Below are 22,841 nucleotides of genomic sequence, written 5' to 3'. Positions count from 1 at the left end.
CCTTTTGTAGGTCTATGAAGTTAATTTAAACTTTAGGTTTACACGGTGCTTTCTTTCCGAAGTACCTGCACTCATGAATATGTCTGTATGAGTCAGTCGGTCAAATCCACGCGCTTCGCACCGGCGAAGTACCGCTTTTAATTTTTTATTAAGAAGAAAATAAAACGTTTTTAAATTGAGGGAAAATATACTAATAACAGTTTGTTAAGGATCTGTTTTTTTGTGAAGCTGCGTTTACTCGAGTGATCACTTCGACCTGACTTGGTGGCCAAGTATAAGCGTTACCTCGTAGGTAACCACCCATACAATCAGATTGTGAATCAGACTACGAATGCCGTGAATGTAATTACACACTCACTGCACTTGCTTACGGTAATCATACCTCGGACGTCAGTGCTAGAGGGGCTTAGCAGCGGTGAAGTATTGCTTTTAAATTTTAATTAAGAACAAAAGAAAATCTCAGAGCTTCGATTCCCGAAAGGGAGTGAAGTGAGTGTCCGGTTAACCACCAGGTAAAGCTTATGGTTGGCCAGCAAGTGACGTAACATCAGCCACGGTGCCTTCAGTTGTGAGAAGCAGATCATAGAATGCTTGAAAATAGTTTTGCATTTACCTTTTTAGTAAAAGGCGAGCTTTTAAGCCTGAGAAATCACCCCGTAAATGCACACGTTTAATTGACATGTGTAATATGTATGGTTACACAGTATTAAAAGACAGTGAACACGTCAGTTACCTTTGTTCCCGCGTTTGATAAAAGGTGAGCTTTTAAGCCTGAGAAATCACCCCGTAAATGCACACGTTTAATTGCACATGTGTTAATATGTATGCTTACACACTATTAAAAGACAGTCAAAAATTAACGTCATTTACCTTCGTTCCCACGTGCGACTCGTGCTGTAAATCTCTTCCTTGTTTTTAGTTCACGTGATACGTAGGAGGCGTGATGGCGCGATACGTGACTCGCCTCCTCCATTAGTGTATGGACAAAAAATATGTTCCAGTTATGACCATTACGCTTTGAATTTCGAAATGAAACCTGCCTAACTTTTGTAAGTAAGCTGTAAGGAATGAGCCTGCCAAATTTCAGCCTTCCACCTACACAGGAAGTTGGAGAATTAGTGATGAGTGAGTCAGTGAGTCAGTGAGGGCTTTGCCTTTTATTAATATGTATAGATATAAAGGAGAGTTGGGATCCGAGAGACTGTGTTTGTGTGTTTGTGGAGAGGTGGAGAGTTAAGGCGGGTGTTGGGAGTCACGTGATCATCTCCCCTCCCATTCACCTCATTTCATTCACTTCATTTCGCTCCAAGCTGAGCTCCGCAGCTGGCGCGGTCTTGCTGTTCTTGATTTGCTTTTCACATGGCCAAGTATACGTTGCATGCTCAAGAGTAAGCTCAGCGCACAACTTGGTCATATTACAACCGGATGGGCGAACTGACAACATGGTATACAAAGAGATCCTTAACAAATAATTATTGGTATAATTTCCCTCAGTTTATTATTTAAAATTTTAAAGCAGTACTTCGCCGCTGCGAAGCGCGGGTATTTTGCTATATATATATATGACAGCAAAACTCATAACAATGACAACACAATTACATTGTCAATCATGTTATGTTATTTTTAAAATGTTTCCTTTTCTTTTTCATAACCTCTTTAACACTCTACTTCTCCGCTGCGAAGCGCGGGTATTTTGCTAGTATATAGTATACTATTATAAATATATATATATATATATATATATATCTATATATATATATATGTGTGTGTGTGAGCTGTGTATGTATATATATATATATATATATATATATATATATATATATGTGTGTGTAGTATATATGTGTGTGTGATGTGTGTATGTATATATATATATATATAATATATATGTATATACAGTGATCCCTCTCTATATCGCGCTTTGCCTTTCGCGGCTTCACTTATCGCGGATTTTATATGAAGCATATTTAAATATATAATCGCGGAAAATTTTTTTGATGGTTCGCGGATTCTGAGGACAGATGGGTCTTTTAATTTCTGGTAACATGCTTCCTCAGTTGGTTTACCCAGTTCATTTCATACAAGGGACGCTATTGGCAGATGAGCTGAGAAGCTACCAAACTTACTTTCTCTCTCTCTCTCTCTCTCTCTCTTGCGCTGACTTTCTTGATCCTGACATAGGGGGTGAGAGCAGGGGGGCTGTTCGCACACCCTAGACGATACGGCACGCTCGTCCTAAAAATGCTGAAAGATTATCTTCACGTTGCTACCTTCTGTGTGCAGCTGCTTCGTGAAGCGACATGCTGCACGGTGCTTTGCATACTTAAAAGCTCGAAGGGCACGTATTGATTTTTGACTTTGTTTTTCTCTGTCTGTCTCTCTCTCTCTCCTACTCCCTGCTCCTTGACGGAAGGGGGTGTGAGCGCTGCCGCCTTCAACAGCTTTTTAACGGCGGTGCTTCGCATACTTAAAAGCCAAACAGCCCTATTGATTTGTTTGCTTTCCTTTCTGTTTCCTTTGAAGAGGAAGATATGTTTGCATTCTTTATAATTGTGAGACAGAACTGTCATCTGTGTATGTCATGGAGCACAGTTTAAACTTTGAAAAAAGAGACAAATGTTTGTTTGCAGTGTTTGAATAACGTTTCCTGTCTCTCTACAACCTCCTGTGTTTCTGCGCAAATCTGTGACCCAAGCATGAACAATATAAAAATAACCATATAAACATATGGTTTCTACTTCGCGGAATTTTCTTATTTCGCGGGTGGCTCTGGAACCGCAAACCGCCGCGATGGAGGAGGGATTACTGTATGTCTATATAATATATATGTGTGTGGTGTGTGTGTGTACAAAAATGTTAAAAAATGCTTTAGTTGCCTCACATTTATATGCAATCGTTTTGTTCACCCCACTGAATTAAAGCCGAAAGTCTGCACTTCAACTGCATCTGAGTTGTTTCATTTAAAATTCATTGTGGTAATGTACAGAACCAAAATTAGAAAAAAAGTTGTCTCTGTCCAAATATTTATGGACCTAACTGTATGTATATGTATATATAGTCTGAGAAAAGAGATTCAAAACATAGGAGAAAAATATTCATAAAAATTTTTCTGCCCCAAATTATTTTCTCAGTATCAGTTATTTTATGCTCTGCATGTAAACTTATGAAGAAAATTAAAAAATAAGTGAAAAAAAAAAAACAAAATAGGCAAGTATAGTTTTTCTCCAGTTCGCAGGTTCTCTTTCACATTTGTTAAGGTACCAATAAAGGTTATCTGTAGTTTATTAGAAACACTGCTACCTCAGGAATTCTACAAAGTTTATTTATATGCTTCATTGGTAAATGACATTTTTAAAGAATAACTGATTAGTCAAACAACAATGTGATGCTCACACATAACCTAGTGAGTTTCTCTATTAGTGCACGTTTTATTTTCAAAAAGGATACTTCCTGTGCAATATGACCAGGTGAATTGTTGTCTGCCAAATGCAGACACCTGAGAAATAAACTGAAACATATTCACTTGCGATTTTCCATATAGTAAGGCTTTGTTGTCTAGCACATTTCAGGCTTCAGGCATTTTCAGTTACACCTTAATGTACAGGAGAGCAAAGAAATCCCTGCTCAGCTTGTCATAATGGACATCAGACCACATAAGAAAGCCTGAAAATTTGCCTATTAGTGTGTGTTTGCTTTATTGGTTAATGTTTTACTACTGTATGTTGGGCTCATTCATAGTTATAAATAATGTGCTGTCTCTTGTAAGCAGACTAAAGTTCTGTAAAGGATTACGTGTATCTGATACTTCTATTTTATGATGCATGAGCAATCAGAAGTTGCATCACACAGTTTACCAGCATAATCATCAGCTTGGTGTGCTTTTACTAACACTAGAACTATTATCACACAGTTACTTGCTTATTCTTCCAACGTTTTGAACATCTTTATTCAGCTTGCCCTGTCACCACAAGTAATGCGCCAATTCCTGCTGTCCTTCACTTCCCACAGTTTCACTGGATGACAGTGTGCTTGCAGCTGGTGATGGAAGACTTATTTCAGAGATAACTGAAAAGGGTGTTGAAAAAGACTCCAATTAGCCAGCTCTAGCAGCAGGAATATTTGAAAAACAAAGTAAACATTTATGAATGTATTTTTATTCTTTTTATGGCCGCTGTAGCCCAGGTTATCCCAATGAGTAAGTCTGGTTGTAAACAAACAATGAAAATGTTTTTTATAAATTATTTTATTTCAGTTAGTCTTCCAGCCACATTAACAGTTTCAGTTAGTTTTAGTTTTTCATTTTGGTTTGGTTAATTATTAACGAAAATGGGGTTTTTTTTAGTAATAGTTTTTATTAACGATTATAAGCTTGGCAGCTCCTTCCACCACGACTCGTCTTCATCATCTTGCCTGCTCATGCATGCCGCCCGGCTCCATGTTAATCTGCTCACCCAGGGTCAGAGGCAACCCGTTATGCCAACTCTTTCCCCTGCCTCCTTGTTAGGTACTATGCATCAGGGCCATTGGACTCTGACAGCGGAGAAAAGCATCTGAAGTGTTGTCTAAGTGCTTTGTCTGCACACACCAAAACCAAGCAGAATTGTCTACCAATACACCACCATCACCTCCCAACCACCCTAGTCTCGCAGATCTTTTTTATATGCCGGCTTCTCCCAGGTAGCACAGAGATTTCATTCCTTCCTCATAGCACCAGGGTCTGCACAAGGTCTACATGTTTTTCCCATGTATTTACAGATTGATTAGAATGTGTGAATGTCAGTGAGTATTCTCTCTCCTGCACATTCAAAGTTATATTATTACCATATCCTCAGCAAGAACAACTCATCATGCATTATAAATGTTGATATTTGGTTTGTGGCACTTCAGTCTGTTCTTTTGCCACCTTTTTCATTTTTTTTTTATTGTGCTTGGCTTTTTCATAAATCCTAAAGCTTTTATAAAAATTCAAAGCAGTTTTATCAGTTTAGTTAAAAAAAATTGTGCTGTAAAATGATACACTTGCTTTTACGTTCTATTTGGTATTTCATGTAATTATATCAGAATTTCTTTTATTTGCTCTTTCATCGTATTTGGTAGAGTGGGACTAATGTGTTTTCTGATAATCTGGCAAAATGAGCAATCTTTGGACAAATATTTTTGCTAAGGTTTGTGAATATTAGAATACTGCTGATGTACCATCAAAATTTCTAGTGAAATTTAAAACACAGAAATAATAGTAGGCGCTAATTTTTGTTCAGGAATTAAAATTTTCACAAATTCTGACCAGTAAGTGCCCCCTTCTAGCCTTTGTGAGCCACTGCCCACCAAAAGGTCTGTTCATGTCATTGTCTCTCCAAATGTTACTGGCACAGTATGACTTCCAAGACAGTTGTCTTCATGGCAAGAGTGGTGGTCTTTCTCTTCATGGTGAGAGTTAGAGAAGCATGCCTTTGCAGGTCTCCCGCTTTATTAGCTCTTTGCAGTTCCTGACTCACCACACCCTGAACACTTCCTGAAGCCATTCACCAAAGAAACAGCTCACACACAATCCCCTACCCAGCTCAGTTACTTTACAGTGTGGATTGTAACAATCACCAGTGAGACAGTTCATGCAAGCTCAGCCCCCCCAGTCTAGTATTTTCTGTAGTGCCCAAACAAACAAGCAAGCAAGAAATGAAACAAGACATAAAATTGGCCCAGATATTGCTTTCCTTATCAGTGAAACTCTTAAGGGTAGAAAACTAGTTAGTCCAGGCTTCCTAACTCTTTAACACTAGAATTACCAAAGCTTGCGAAAAAAAACTCATAAATCAGCCCACCTTAAATCCACTTGCACCTCTCCGTCAGCGTCTCTTTTGTCTTGTAAAAGTGTCTAAGTCCAAAGCAGCCTACTATCCCATTCTCCCACTGCTACAAAAAAGTGCAAAAATCGCTCTCCCAGCTCAAGTCTGGTATTATCAGGGAGTGAAGTAGTACCTAGAGCTGTATAGGCTAAAAAAAATATATTGTTATTTGGAACACATTGCATTTCACATGTGTTCCGATGTCTACAAAGATCTATGTAAGTGTAGGATGACAGGAAATTAAGAAATGTTGAACACATACCTAAAAGACAAACTTTTTCCATGTTTTAGTACTAACGACAAAATGTAGACTTGAAGTGTGTAATGTGTAAAGACTGAAGTCCAAATATCAAATAAGCACTTTTACAAAAGGTATAAATATAGCAGAAACAAACTGCGCTTTTATTCAAGATTATAACTGAAGAAAATGAAATTGGGTTAGTGAGTGTAGTTGTAACGACTTCTTCAGTAGTACAGTGGTGAGAGCTGCTGACTCCTATTCAAAGGGTCGCCGGTTTGAGCTTCCCCACGTCTCAAAAGAAACGTTTTGAGTAGTGAGCTGCTCTTATTGTTGCTATTATACAATAAAAACATACATTTGGTTTGAGTCTGTAACAGCCGGTGTAAACGTAGGGTACTTGTAAAGGTTAGCATTTTTTTTTTTTTTTTATTTCAGTTTTTATTGTCTCAGTCAAGTTCACGGTCCTCCTGATTTGACACTGTTAGTTTTCAAATAAAGACGAGCTATAACAGAGGTGAACTAAGATTAGGAAATAAATGTCAGTCATGTCCCTGATATTAAGGCTTTTTTTTTTTTTGCTCATTTTCTTCAGTGTGTTTTAAGTTTTTTTTTCATAAACAAAATTACATTTTCACAAGTGTTTACCCAATAAAAACCTAAAGCTTGTTAAATGCATTATGAAGGAAACCAGGGCGTCAGCAAGCCCAAACCCCAACATGAACACACAAGCACAGTACCAGGTTCAAATAAAGGTTGATTTATTAACCAACTCCTCTCAAATATATCACAATAAGCACAAAAACACAGGTATTTTCTCCTCACAATAATTTTCATCACTACTGCACTATGCTTCTCCAGTCAATTGTTGCCTCTCTACCTCCCAGCTCTGACTTGCCTGGGTAAGGGATTGCGGTCCCTTTTATTACAGATCTGAGAGTACTTCTGGTGCCAGGGCGAGCACCTGATCAAAGTACTTCCGGGTCACACAGAAGTCCATCACAGTAGGGAGCTTGTCTCTCTGCAGCACCCTCTTGCGGTACCCCGTGACCCCAGCAGGGCTGCCCTGCCGGACTACATTTCCCACCATGCCCTGCTGACTTCCTACTGGGCGCCGATAATCAGGGCTGCTGCCATCTAGTGTGCTGGGGAACAAAAATCCCCCAGCGATTTCTTTTTAATGAACTGTTCGTCCACCCTTTCCAGTCCTTCCTTCCAGGTCTGCTCCCTCTCCTAGCCGGGATACCCATCCAGCCCATGTGACATCTACATATCTCCCCCCTCAGCGGAGACCTACCTGTTGCAGCGTCCAGTCCTACGAGGGGTTAGTGCAACACAGAGTTGGTTCACATTAATCGATGTCTCCCATAAGACCCAGGCTCTGACTGGGGAAACATCTCCTCAGTTTCACCCGTTGTTGTAGGAATGAGGTGCTTGGTGGATCTCCTCAGCATTATCAGAGTCCATTTCGCACTTGCATTCCCATTTCTGTTCCCCGGCCTGACCTCCACAGTCTGAAGTAGCAGTCTCTGAGACTCGTGGTGTAGCCTGGGTAAACTCATCAGAGGTACAGAACACAGCTGTTGGAGTGAGTGTTACTCGATTCCCCTCATTTGGATCAGGGATCAATTCACACTGCACTCCCTTATGATTTACTATACAGCGTTCACCCACCTATATAGCTGAATTTATTTTATTTATGGTTTTTAAGCCCATCAGCCGAAGGTACTGCCTTAGTGCTCTCATTGGGTCTTTTGCCAGCTTCTTGACCTCCCTGATTGCAGTCTCAATATTGCCAGGACAGAACATAGCATTAACAACGGCTCCACCAACTTCTTAAGCCTGTCCAGGTTGATTAGCTCTTTGGGCTTTTCCGACGATTGTTGGCAAGAAGTTCGGGGGTATCCATCTACTACCTGGGAGTCGAATGTGACGGCAACATCCGGTTGAGGCTCCGTCAGTTTTAGTGGCGAAATCTCTGAGAGAGATTGCTCCGGACAATCGCGGATAGGATTGATCCGCTTCAACGATATCAATTTGTTGCCAGCATCCGTCAGATCGCCCCTAAGAAAAATTAAAGAGGAAACTCACCCGTGTTTTCCTTCTTTGTGAGGTAGCTGGGCCTTCATCGAACCCTGGCGATTTATTATTCCAGCAGTTTGTTTTCCCAGCCTTCCCAGGGGTAATCCACATGACCGCTCTCATCAAATAGGATCCCCAGATTCAAGGGGCTAGATCGGTTGGACCCGTCCATCGTCGACATCTTGCCCAGGTGAGATGTAGGATAAGTTAAGCGCCGTACTTTCCGCTTTGAAGAAACGGGCATCTGAAAAGCAACTAAAATATTTTCCAGCAACTCATATGCTTTAGCGGCACATACCTCTGAAACTCAACCGTCCCTTGATTATGATGCAGAGTCTGTCCTTCGCATTACTCCCCTGACGGTAATCCCATTTTTGTATTGGCTGGGTTTTCCGTGGGTCATATCGCTTGCCCTGTCCTCCTCGCTTCCCTCCAGGTATGTCCACAGACACTCGCCGTCATCCATTGTCTGGGTCTTGGGAATCTTTCCATTGTTTTTTCCAGACTTTCTCCCCATTCTCAGTACAACGGGCTTGGAACAAAAGAAAAGGGAAAAAACAAAAGAAACGTGCAAAAATCTTGGTGGGTTTTTGGGGGTTCCACTCACCACAAAATTTTTAAAACAGCTTTTCTGCCAATCAGACGGCCAGAAAATCCTGCCGACTACTACCAGATGTGGACGCTAGGTGGCACTGTTCACCTTTTAAACCCAACAGACAGACATGTAGGACACAGAGTAAAAGCACTAAAAAGATCTTTTTTTTTCCTTAAACAGTGCTCCCCAAACACCACAGCCACAATAACACAGGCAAGTAAATCACAAAGCACAATAATAAATAATTCTTCTCTTTTTGTCCACCTCCTCCCAACCTCTGGCTTGCCTGCTGGTTCTTCTGCAGTACTTTAAATAGTCCTTGACCCAAAAGTGCTTCTGTTCTTCCTCTCGCATGACTTGCTAGCACTTCCGCGTCAGAAGGAGAACTTAAGTTCTTTAATCAGCCCAGAAGTACTTCAGGGCTTCCATCCTTGTGTCTTCGTACTACCAGGCTATGGGGAAGACATGACTCCCCAGGTTCTCTCGCAGTGTCCCCTGGCGGCACCCACAGTATCCAGCAGGGCTGTTGTATAACACTACATGTCCCATGGTGCCCTGTGGGAATCCGTGGCACTGCTACACTGCATGGAAGCTGTCATCTAATGTCTTGGGGGAAGTAGTGTCCCAAAAGGTTGCCTTCCCCCATCCTTCCACTCTATGGGCATCCCAGCCGGGTTGAGCTGCCAGCTGTCTATCATATATATTAATATTTTGTACTTATGTTTGTACCTGTATGAACTGTATTTTTGATGGCTTTTAAAACCAAGATTTGTATTGCCAAAATTACAGTGTCAACCAGATATTTTAAATTATTAGATCAGCGATAAAGCTAGTAAATTCTCCTTAGGATAGTTGAATTATTCTGTAATTGAACTGTATTAAATATTCTATTCACATTTAATATTCTGCACTTTATATATTATTCCATTATTTTCATTTTCTCCAGGTACTTTGGGTATATTTTGCATCTAAATGACTTGTAGGTTAGGCAGATTTTACTCTCTAGGTCGACTAAGTATGTTCTAAAATCCATTGATGTACTGTACACATGTTTGATTACAGCCCTATCAACCCCGATGCTGTCACACACCCTGTTTCCTAGTAAGTTTGAATCGGAGTTAACAGGTTTGGAATGTGCGTAAAGAAACTGACAGCCTGGGTTACGAGGTATCACCAAGAAAGCAACCTGAAAATTAATAAAATGCTGTTTGTTAAGTTTAGGTTTTTAATTTTATGTAAGAGTGACCTTTCCTTGGGAGTTACACAGATAATCAGATGAAATAAAGAAACCTGGACTGTCACATTACTGATTTATATGAGTTTAACATATGATACATTAAAGGATATCTGCTCTCATTTCTCATCTCCTAATTATCTGTTCTGCGGTGGGTTGGCACCCTGCCTGGGATTGGTTCCTGCCTTGTGCCCTGTGTTGGCTGGGATTGGCTCCAGCAGACCCCCCGTGACCCTGTGTTCGGATTCAGCGGGTTGGAAAATGGATGGATAATTATCTGTTTGCCATCTGCACATGCACATTTCTGTATTGTCTGACATGTTTATTTCTATCTTAATCTTGGGTTAACATTTTCTTTTTGGCTTGTCCCAACCTGTATTACAAAACTGAATAACTTATCGTATGGTCTCTCAAAGTACATGTATATATCCCATCTACACTCAACCGTCAGAATACAGTGTTCTGTGCCAGGGTGTTCCTGTTGTCCCCAGTGTGGAACTGCTTGTGTGTTCAGCATCCCATACACTAGGCATTTCTTTAGAGGGCTTCTTATTTTGCAATTCTGTTGCGCTTAAAGATCATCCTAAATCTAATTAAAGATTAGTTTATAACTGATTTGATTTTTAAACATACATATACACACACACATGTACACCTTATAGTATATATGGCATTTCTGTTTTGATATCAGTAAAGTGGTTCTTGTAGAATTTTCCTTACAAATTCTCAGCTACAATTTCTGGGTCATACATTTTCAGTACCAATCAGTAATAAATACTCTGTGTTAATTTAGATCTCTGAATATATACGCCAATTTATCCTACCGTACTCTTTAAAATTCCTGGGACCTTGTAAAGTAAGACAATAAAGTCAACATTTAAATTTTCATCTTAGACCATTAATGGTTATTTTAAATTTATTTTTAACTGGTTATACTGTAAAGCCATCTCTCTCGCTCTCTTTCTCTCTTATACTGCTTTTGCTGTTGCAGTTTTTGTTACTTATTATAATTTCATTATAAAACTAGGGGGCTTCGCTTGCCAACACCCCTAGCCTGCGCTATGCGCCAGCCACTTTGTGTCTCTGCTGCTCACATATGTGGATTTCACTTTCACCAAACAGCAAATCTTTTAATTTTCATGGATACACCTCTTCATTGGGAAGAAACACTACTTTTCCCTGATGGCAACACGAATTAGATGATCTACAAGTCTCCGACTTGTTTAAATCCAAACGACATATTCGATCTCTTTTCACTGTTCCCTTATTTCACTGAATAATAATTTCTGTTTGTTTGCGCTAATGCAATCTTTACTATCATCTTTTAGAGACTTTCAAACTTTAGTACTTTAATTATTGCTTATCTCTAACCTGCTTTGCATGTGTATCACGCCAACATTTTTGAATTCTTTACGACATTCTACTTTGTCATCTACTCTTTGTCTTTTATTTCTGGTCCCATGCGTGGTTGGAGCTCTTGGCACAAAGTCTCGTCTCGCGGGATGTTAAAGTATCATCTTGTCCCAGTATTTTTTTTATTATAATAGAGAGAAAGGCGCTAAGCGATTTTTACCAACTTTAAATAATTTTCCAAATTCTAGTTATGCTTAACTTCAAAGAAATGATTTTTTTGTTCCAATTTTAATAGCATACTTATGGGTGTTTTAATGATAAAATCAATAGACTTGCATAGTTACACGTGAACAGAGAATACCATATTATTAATAATAAGGGATAAACTACAGTCTAAGCCAGGGGTAAGCAAAGTCGTTCCTGGAGGGCCGCAGTGGCTGCACGGTTTTTGTTCCAACCCTGTGGCCTAATAAGGAGCACTTATTGCTCAAGTAACACTTCTGCTTCATTTTAGTTGTCTCGCGCGTTAAGATTTTGAACTCTTATTGCTTATTTTAGTCTTAAACAGCTGTATTCTCAGTTTTTAATTGCTCATTGTTAGCAATTAGATGCAAACTAGTCATTTAGCTCGTTACAATAACGGACGCTAGAACAGTAGTGCATAAACATTAGTAGGAACAGTCTATATTAAATGGCAAGGGACTTTGACCTCATTCTTTTTGTTGGTCGTATTTTTTTCTTTCAGCCTTTCTTTTGTTGATGTTTACTTGCTAAGCTGACCGTTCTTCATGGGCTGCCACCGTGTATTGTGTGTCTTTAATTTTCTGTGACAGTAATACTGTCTTGTACGGCTCTATTCAATAAGGGCGCGCACAAAAAGGCGAGCTTCAAAAGGGCGACCTCAATTGAGCGCGGCGAATAAAGGCGTTCGTAGATAATTTAGTTCAAATGGCTCTGGAATATATGAAGAGCAACAAAGGTGCATATCTTTATTTACGCGCGCCTTTATTTGCTGCGCCCAATTGAGGTCGCCCTTTTGAGGCTCGCCTTTTTGTGCGCGCCCTTATTGAAGGATGCCTGTGCACGCCCTTATTGAAGGATACCGTCTTGTACGTCCGCTCGCTTGTACGTCCGTAATATACCTTTAATTTTCTCTGTCGGTAATACAGGCGTGCGCGTCGGTAATATGCCTTTAATCTCTTCTGACAGTAATACTGGCTTTGTATGTGGCTGTAATATGCGTCACTGTATTGTGTACCTTTAATTTCCTCTCGCAGTAATACTGGTTTGTATTTCCGTAAAACGCCTCTAACTTTCTCTGACAGTAATATTGCGCATCGCACCGTGCCCCGCGCATTGCGCACTTCATCAGAAGACACCCCACACACGGACACCTGGACGCACATAGGGATTTTATATATATAGATGACAAAGGAAAGCAGCAGTTCTTTATTTAGCTTGTTACCATTTATACCTATGTGTATTTATCGTGCGCTATTTGGTTTACTGAAATACTTTGAAGGAAAGTGAAGAGAAAAAATTGAAATACTGAGAATTGCTCCTCCGTTTTAGACTTCAAATCATTTTTATGATATCCTTAGAATGGAAAAAAATCTAGGATATGAGACTGACCTGACATGGCAGAATTAAAGCACTAACAAGCCATGAAATTTAATTATTGGCAAGGATTGTTTTCTAATTAAGCAACTGGGTTGAAACAAAAACCTGCAGCCACTGTGGCCCTCTATGACTTTGCACACCCCTGGCCTAAGCAGTGGATTATCTTGTAAAGCATTACATTTGGACAGCAGAATATAGATTGTTTTATTTTTTTTTCTAAAAATTGTAAATTTATACCTACCAAATTTCTAATTTTCTGTTTCTGACTTGTGGTGCTTTCACTTCTGTATGACTTCACAGCAGCTTCTTGTTTTTCTTTGCATTCCTCCACACCAGCAAAAACTGTATCCTCACCAGCCATAAACCCTCTGCAGCCCTTTTCTCTCTGTGCTTCCAGAAAGTTCTTGTCATCATCTATTCTGATAAGCTGCATTGCATCTGCATGTGCAATGTCGAACAGATTGTTTAATTCTTGCACAAACAGGTTTTTCTTCATGTCTTGTGGCTGTGATCGTGGAGACTTCCCCTTCAGCAACTTGTGCCACTGATAAGATTGTCCACTATTGAAATTTCAGGCTGTTTGGCCTTTGTTGGAATTCATGCCTTCTGCCACAACATTTCTATGTCAGCAGAAACATCAGAGGTAGCTTCCTTGATAGTTTTATTTTCAACATGATGATTGAAGAAACAGCATCAGATAACATCTCCATTGGATGGCAGCTTATGACCACTTATATGAGCAATTGGCTCACCAACCAGCTGCATTGTACTCTGGCTACATGTCAAAGGTGCAGACAAACTTGCCATCATGTAATTACTAGAAAAGCAAACAAAACAACTGGTGTAAAGAAAATTTCAAACACAAGCAAATTGCCAAGAAGACATAGAAAACATTGACCTCAATTATAATTGTTCAGTAAGCTTAAGTAATAAGTATAGAGGATGTAAAATAAGAACAAATTACCATAGAATATTGTAAACTAGCCAACCCACGGCGTAGCATACACCGCATAATAACGCCGCTTTTTTAATGATTTTTTAAGCACAGGGGAAAAATATGAACATTTGAAAAATCCGTAATTTAATAAACCACCAAGAAAAGTAACATTGCAACAATGCACACTACGAACCAACATACAATCATCGTTCAGTACGCACTGCCTGCTCATGTGCCCGACCCCCAACGCTTTTGTTTGCTACAGTCCATATGCACCTCTGAGCCACGTTTTATTTTTATTGTTCTTTGCGGTTCCGGCAGCTTTTCTATATATAATCCACCAAGTCAACCGACCATGGTAGTAGCGAGGGGGGGTGTGTACAAAGGGCAGGGGACGTAATCAGTGCGAGCGTATGACCCGCACTTACTAGTCTTCGTTCGTGGGGAACAATTGCAAGCCCCGGTCTCCATCATGAATGGGGTTCAACGGCTTACCCACACCTGTCGGCGCCGGGTAGACACACGTTGATCCATTCAGTGTAGCGCGCGTGCAGTACCGGACATCAAGAGCATCACAGACCTGTTAATGCTCAATCTCACATGGCTGAAAGCCACTTGTCCCTCTAAGAAGTTGGACGCCAACCGGTTGGCGATCGCGTAACTATTTAGCAGTAGGGAGTCTCATTCGTTTTTGGAATTAACCAGACAAATCGCTCCACCAACTAAGAACGGCCATGCACCACCACCCAGAGAATTGAGAAAGAGCTATCAATCTGTAAATCCTCTCCGTGTCCGGGCCAGGTGAGGTTTCCCGTGTTGAGTCAAATTAAGCAAAATTTGTGTGGGGTGAGTTGTTGCGTCCGGGCACATGAGCAGGCACTGTGAATGCCTTGAGAGCATGGGTGGACGTGGGTGTGAGTTGGTGGGCTGGGCTTTGTGAGTTGACTGACATGGCTATTTTTTGCGTATCCCATGGTTGTCTTCCGGCAGTGTGAATGCCTCGAGAAACAGGGTGTCCTTGTTTGGTGAGTTGTTGCAGTTTGTGAGTTAAAAGCCGCGATGGTTTTACACGTTTGGTGAGTTGTTGCAGTTTGTGAGTTAAAAGCTGCGATGGTTTACACGCTGGTAACAGTCAGGTGGGCAGGTCTATGGTCTTAGAGTTGGTGGGCATGGCTCTGTGTTGTCGGCGGGCGTGGCTGTGTGAGTTGTCGTGTATCCCATCGTCTTAGCGTTGGTGGATGGGTCTCTGTGAGTTGGCGGGCATGGCTATATCGTGCGTATCCCATAGTTGTCTTGCCTGTTCTGTCGGCTTAGTGAATTATATATATAGATTTTGTAGACAAACGTTTTCCGTGTTCCTGCGGACCACCTAAGAAGAAACATGTTTGTCACGGAATCAAATCGCTGTATGCAGCGTGTAAAACAGTTTGCGATGGAGGACACGGTCGTGCGTCGTAACTGAAAGGAATAATGAAAAGTCAACGTGGGTTCTGAGGTGCATGTGGACAAACGTTTTCCGTGTTCCTGCAGGACCATCTAAGAAGAAGCATGATTGTCACAGAAGCGAATCGCTGTATGCAGCGTGTAAAACAGTTTGCGATGGAGGACGCGGCCGTGCGTCGTAACCGAAAGGAATAAGGAAAAGTCAACGTGGTTCTGAGGTGCATGTGGGACCGTAGCAGAGCCGAACCCGACTGACGCGGTGATTGGTGAGTTGTTGCGTCCAAGTACGCCGCATAATTATGTATTGATGAGTGGACACTTCCTGAAAGACACAGTTGTCCAAATGGGGTGGGTTTGAGGATACGACTGTAGGTGAATGAAAAGATGGAACTCTGGAGAGGGCAACATACAATTGTCCGTGACTGACAATTGGAGGACCGCCGTTGCAACGCTCATTCAGCGATTCACATCCGCGACAAACAAACTGTTTTACACGCTGCATACAGCGATTCACATCCGCGACAAACATGCCTCTTCTTAGATGGTCCTGCCGAGTCCACCCTCGTTCTCGAAGCATACACACCGCCTGGTCATGTGCCCGCTCGCAAGAGCAACTCACGGAGACCTGCCCACCAACTCTAAGACCATGGCGTGTAAAACAGTTTTGCGATGGTGGACGCGGTTGTGCATCATAACCGAAAAGAATAATGAAAAGTCAACATGGCTCAGAGGTGCATGTGGAGTGTAGCAGAGACGAACGCGAATGACGCCCTGTTTTGTGAGTTGCTGCGTCCGAGTTGGTGGGCGTGGCTCTGCAAGTTGTCGTCGTATCCAATGAACTTAGAGTTGGTGGGCATGGCTCCGTCCTGCATGCTTCATGGGTGTCTTGCTTACGCTGGCGGATGCTTAGTGAATTATATATATAGATGCTAGTAGTTAAGAAACAACTTGTAAAAAGTTCACAAATTAAAAACTCACCCAATCACATTCAACAAGCAAATTACTGTAAAGCCACTAAATTACTGTAGTTGTTACAAAGAGTAAACAACAAAATGGCAGGCAATAGTGATGAAGTAAATTTGAACGGATATTTTAAAAAATAAGTAACAAGTATCATAATTTACCTGCAGTTAGCACAGTAGTAGAACCAACATCTGAAGTTGAAACAACACCGAAAGCTGGCGAAGCTTTACTAGTTCAAGTTGAATGAGACACCACTATATTTTTTTTAAATCCATAAAAGTTTATGGAAACAGACAGCAAGCACTTCACAACTAAAAATTGGTTGAGACCTTAACAATTTTTAAACCTATTTTTAAGTGCCACCCTTATATATATATATATATATATATATATATATATATATATATATATAAATAAATACTTACATACAAATTTAAAAGACAAAGGCTTTAAAAGGCAAATTTAAAAGATAGGCTTAAAAATGGGATTTAAAAGTGACCAAAGTTGGCACTGACTAATATAAAAAGGCAGACTATTCCAAAGCTTGGGGGCAGCTACTGAAAAAGCATGACCAATAACATCTGGTCAGAGGACCTAAGTGTTCATGAAGTAAGGGTATAAGAGATCAGTAAGATAAAAGGGGGATAATTTCAGGAACAAAACAGTAACATTTTAAACTCAATCCTGTAGAAAACAGGAAGCCAGTGAAGAGAAATTAAGACTGGTATGATGTGATTCTGTTTTCATGTGCCTGTTAGAAGCCTGGCAGCAGCGTTCTGAAGTAGATTAAGACAAGCAAGGGATGACTGCTTAACTCCAATGTATAATGGATTGCAATAGTCAAGACAAGAAGAGACAAACACATGAAACACAAGGAAGGAACTGACTGTCTCCAGCAGTTTCTGTGGCAATGTTTTACTTTTAAGAATTGCAGCCATACTGAGATTAAGAAGTCAAACAAATAGGATAAGACCTTTGAATCTGTTAAGTTGGTTTTGCTTAGCTATTAGTTACGTTGTCTTATTACAACTAGATGCATTTTATAAGTTGTTACGGTTTTTCAATTCAACTACTTGACTTAGAAACTTATTCTAGATTCCCAAGACTCTTTGTGTAAAGAAGTACCTCCTAACCTTGGACTCAAATGAACTTCTCCTTAATTTACGGCAGTGTCCTTGAGATTGTGATTCACAATTTAACTGAAATAATGCGGCGTCTACCTGAATTTAAAAAGTTTTTTAATTTGCGTACCCTGTCACAGTAAATGCAGTTGATTGATTTTCCTCTGCACAATGTTTAGTTCCACTATGTCATTCTTGTTTCTAATTTCTCAAACCTCGTCCAGCACTGCAAATGCAGTTCCACTAGTGAATTATACACTTTGAGCATAATAACCCATAATTTTCAACTGTTTTTACAATATATCCTAACATTTTATTTGTCTCTTTGTTTTTGCACATTGATTAAACAATTAAAATATAGTATCAAAGTAAACCCCTAAATAATTTTCACTTATTACTTCCTGTAAGTCAGCATCATCATTCTTGTCTTTAGTGTTTCTTTTAACTGCATGTAGCACTTAAAGAATTTTTTTACATTACACTGCATTTTCCAAAACATGTTTTGAAGATTTTATCGGTAAATTGTTTAGTGGCTCTCCCTCCAATTTTAGTTTTATCTCTGAATCTGACACGTTTACTATCTTATTCAGAATCTGTGTCATAAATATGAAATAAAAAGTATAGTGACTCCACTGGTAATCCTGCCCCTAGAGAATTCTTCTTTTATCTGTCCTCTTTAAGTATGGCCTATTAACCAACTTGAAATCCAGGTTTATAAGTTACCTCTGTCATCACTGGCTTCTAGTTTCAAAATAAATGTTTAAAATAGAACCGTGTTAGAGGATTTTTGAATATTTAAATGCAGTATGCCATGTTTAATGCTTTTTTCACTACTATTTACAGATTTCTTTTCAACAAAGTGTAACACGCTGGTTTGTCATGATCTTGTTCTGATGAACCAATGCTTACTATTATTTCATATGTAATTGTCATGCAAGTAGTTTTATTTTTATTTCTGTTTGTAGTTTCCATAGTTATACAAAATTGGAAGTAAGTGTTATTAGTGTATAGTATAATTACAGAGATTCAGTTTATCTCCTTAATCTCACATTGGCAACTTTCTAGTTATTAGGTCTTTTGACTCTCTGAAGTGATTTCCAAAATATTCTTGGTTAAGGTTTGTAAATGGCATTTTCATTTTTTTCAGAAGAACTGGTAAAATGTCGGGCCTGGTATATTGATAAGTCAGTGCATTGAGCATATGAAACACATCGGACTCTTCTCTTTAAAATATGTAAAGCTTTGTCTTGTTTTTGCCTGAGACATTCCATTTATTTAGTTTATTTGTGGTTTGATGCTCAGTTCCAGTGATATTATTTTTCTTGTACATTTCTAAAAGGCCATTCACACCAAAGCATTTTTCTACCATTTTAGCGCCGGGTCAGAATGCTTATAAACTGCTATAAAGTTATTTGCCCTTTTTTGCCATTATTCTCAGTGACACTATTCACACCTAAGGGTTTTAGCAGCGGCAAATCTTGTAATGCAGTGGTTATAAACAAAGAAACATCATACAGCGTTTTTTCAGGTTTTTTGTACAAGTCACATCCTATTCCTGGATGGGCCTGGAGTGAAACAGCGCATTGAAACTAGGACCAAAAAATGCTGGTGTTGTCACTCATCCACATGCTTTGGTCATCTGGTGACAGCTATTAAGGGACATATCAAGTTTTACATGTAGCTGTGACAAAATTGAACAAATATTATAAGTATACATTTAATTTTAATCAAGCTGAAGTTTGATAAGTTTAGTAGAGATGTTTTAAGATACAGAGTTGTAGCACATGTTCTGCCCATGTATTTATGAATTAATCTATAATAGTGAGTGTGCTTAACTGTAGATGACAATCTGTTTTAACACTGAATGTGAATGTGTCAGTAATATTTCTCAATTAAGAAATTAAGTTTGGTCTTTCATGTGCTGTAAAGCCAATAACATCCATCTCCTTTTTCTGTCCTTTCAAAATACAGTGGAACCTCTAGATACGAGTTTAATTCGTTCCAGCACTGAGCTTGCATAGCGAATTTCTCGTATCTAGAACAAACGTCCCCATTGAAAATAATGGAAATCCAGTTAATCCGTTCCGCATCCCAAATATATTAACATAAAAATCTATTTTCCTAACAAATAACACTGATAAATTATATATACTGTAGTCTACCTTTAATAAATAACACTGTAAATAATATAACTGATTATTAAAAGAATCAAAACAGGTGTCCAAAGTGCAGTAGAGCATTCAATAAATCTTTAAATAAATAATCCTTAAAACAGTTGTGAAGTGGAGGTTTAAAATACACAAGAATAACAATCCTTTAACACGAGGTTAAAACGTCAACAGGAAGCAGTCTTCAAAAAAACAGATGACAATCCCCGGTGCTTCTTCTCTGTTAGCGTCTCACCTGCTTCTCCATGCGGGCTCTGCAACAGGCGAGACACTTAATGCAGCTGACCTTCTCTACACCGTCCTGCTTCAGCTGTTTGGCTCGCCTGTTCAGCTACACGCGAGCCTGTACTCGCTCGCTCTCTCACACCGACTTCCTACTGCTGCGGATTCCTGCCTCCTCCTGCAACCTCCGTTCTCTCTCCTCTCCTCTGTTTTCTTTTACTTCTTCTCCCCCTTAACCGGCTCGCGCTTCTCTATATATGCGGGGAAGACATGGCAGCTGCTAGGGTTACCACTTTTAATACAAAAAAATAAGGGACGCATACGTATTGATTCAAAACGGGACGCGCAATTTGGGACGCATACGTATTGATTCAAAACGGGACGCGCAATTTCATTCTCAAATACGGGACGATTCCGTATTTTAAAGGACGGGTGGCAACCCTGCCCAGCCCATCAGCCACAGGACAAATCATGGATGTGGGCAGTTTCCCACCTGTGCACTTAGGTGAGAAACGCAGACACCGCAGATCGCCCTGCGGCTCGCTACAGCTACCACGCCCCCCTCGCTAAGTCGCGAGCTATACCCACAGCCTGGCTCGTGGCTCGTTACGCGAGCCAATGCTCGTATTTAGATCTGAATTTTTCGCTCATACTTTCCTCGTATTTTGAATTTCTCGTATACAGAGGTGATCGTATCTCGAGGTTCCACTGTATCTATATCCAATAACAGAATTAAAACTAAACAGGTACTTTCTTGTTTCTGCTCCTGAATTTTATTCACCACACCATCTGATTTAGCCCTAAAGTAAAGTCCAACATGTTGGCTTCTTACCTATACTCTGTGCTGCTGCGATACTCACTGGGTCCTTGTGACACTGGGGAAATTAAATTTACCTCTTCGCAGTTGCATGATTAAATGTATGTTAACACCTGTTCACTTAATTATACACTATGCACGTGCTTTCTCACTAGCTGTTATTAGATGACCTAATTGAACATTTGCAGAAAACAGTTTTATTGCAAAGTATTTTTTGTAGTGGTAAGAATAATCTTCCATAAATATGATAAAGACAATATCACATACTTTTATACTTATTGACATTCGTGTGTAATCCTGAAATGTTTTCAGAATGCTGCCTGAGAGTCCAGAATTGTCCTGCAGACTCTGTTGCAGAACAGGGTGAATCCAATATCTGTTCTCACAAAGCTGTGAATATGCCTTGAACAGCACTATGATTGCCAGGATTAAAAGCACTATGTAGATTCTAGACAAAATACTTCTCACTTCGACTGTGTTTAATGCACGTAATTTTCATCTTCACAGCGACACCATCTCACATAACTATAGTTCTGAAGTACTTAATATGGTATTTAATTACGATATTTAATATTAAAGAAATTAGCCTTTACTACGTCATAATTTACATGGAAACAGGACTCTTTAAGTGGATACAGGGATGCTTTGTATTTTTGTACTATTATATTGTAGAGTCGGCACCAAGCACTTCAATAGCTGGATTCGCTGCTCTTTACATAGTTCTTTGCGTGGCAAGCTGTCCTTAAAGAACTGCTTGCCTTTTGCTACACTAGTTGGAAAGGTCACTGCCACTGGGCAGAGTTCATTGCAGTAAGGAGGTAAAAAGGTCAAAATCACGTGAATTAAACACAGTCGAATTCAGAAGTATTCTATTGATTGAAGTGGCTGTACAGCTATGAAACACAAAGAATTGCAGGAAATTGAGGTGCAAAGCACTATCCATTGACCCGCACTATTTACATGTTGAGAACTTGAAAATGAAAATGCAACGTGGAAATGCGTTTTACTTTTCATTTTTGCAGGTTCATTGCTGTTCAGGCTGAAAATGAAGTGGCAGATGTTTTTTTTTTTTGTTTTTTTTTTTCATTTTAATTAAAATTTTTGCAGCATTCCTGCGTGTAGACATTGATAATGAAATCGCAAATGTGGTTATTTCATTTTAATTTTAATTTTTGCAGCATTCTTGTGCTCAGACCTTGAAAATGAAATTGCAAAAGAGTGATTGCATTTTCATTTTATAATTTTCATTTTCTTTTTTGCAGAAAATACCTCTCATAAGAGGGAGCTTGTCTTTAAGTTATGTCTTTTACAGACATCTTTCATTACATTTGCTGATAATTGCATAATTGGCAAACAATAAACTGTATTATACAAATACGGAACATTTACTGTACTATAATACATTTTCAGTTAAAAATAATAATGTCTGATGCATTCTTCCTTTGTTATAGGCAGAGCCAGAGGGGTTTTCACACTTCCACTTATATGTGTGTGCTGCATTTCTTGTACAGTGGAGAAAAGAAATACTGGAAGAAAAAGATTTTCAGGTATTTTGTTTGTTTCTTTTTTAGTTTCTCTCAGCTGCTGTGTGTTTAATTAATTCAGCTTTATCCTGCATGTACTATTAACTTCCCAAGTTATTGAAACATGTCATATTCATTAGTATTAGGAAGGCAGGCACTGTATACTAAAGATGATTTTTACTAGGCAATTTTTTTTAGATATACTGTGTATGTATGTGTGTGTATATATATATATATATATAATATATATATATATATATAATATAAACAGAACACAGAAACAAAGAAAAAGTTTGAGGATCCACCCTGATATTGTCAGAAGCTATGAACTCCATAGAGTAGTCTCAAAAGACTTGAGTCCTGAATGGAACTGACTGGGGAAGGCAAGTGTCTGTATTTCTATGCAGCGGAAACGAAGAGGAGGGTCCAACAGGGCATTGGTGGAAGTGAGGTCAGCAGGAGGGAGTGGTCTGGAGAGGGAAGTGGAAATTGGTTAGGTTGTTGTCAGTCTTCTCTTCTATGGTTCTGCAGAGGAAGGAGAGGAGACATTAGTGCACTTCATCAGCCCCTGATCTGGCATTTTACCCTCAGGTAAGCCCATAGTCTGCCTCCCATGCGAACATGTGTGACTAATTATATACAGTGGTGTGAAAAACTATTTGCCCCCTTCCTGATTTCTTATTCT

At 39.6% G+C, this 22,841-nt stretch overlaps 1 protein-coding gene across 1 annotated transcript in view; it reads left to right on the top strand.

Moving 5' to 3' along the window:
• Positions 1-22,841, top strand: part of tbc1d22a (TBC1 domain family, member 22a) — a 328,538-nt gene that overhangs the window by 197,472 nt on the left and 108,225 nt on the right. The window contains 2 exon segments of the mRNA XM_051928637.1: positions 13,538-13,605; positions 22,085-22,180. Of these exon segments, the coding sequence (XP_051784597.1) occupies positions 13,538-13,605; positions 22,085-22,180 (164 nt within the window).

The sequence above is a fragment of the Erpetoichthys calabaricus genome, chromosome 1 (assembly GCF_900747795.2).
Source record: "Erpetoichthys calabaricus chromosome 1, fErpCal1.3, whole genome shotgun sequence".
In the NCBI taxonomy this organism is placed as follows: domain Eukaryota; kingdom Metazoa; phylum Chordata; class Cladistia; order Polypteriformes; family Polypteridae; genus Erpetoichthys; species Erpetoichthys calabaricus.
This window is presented reverse-complemented; position numbering and strand designations above follow the sequence as displayed.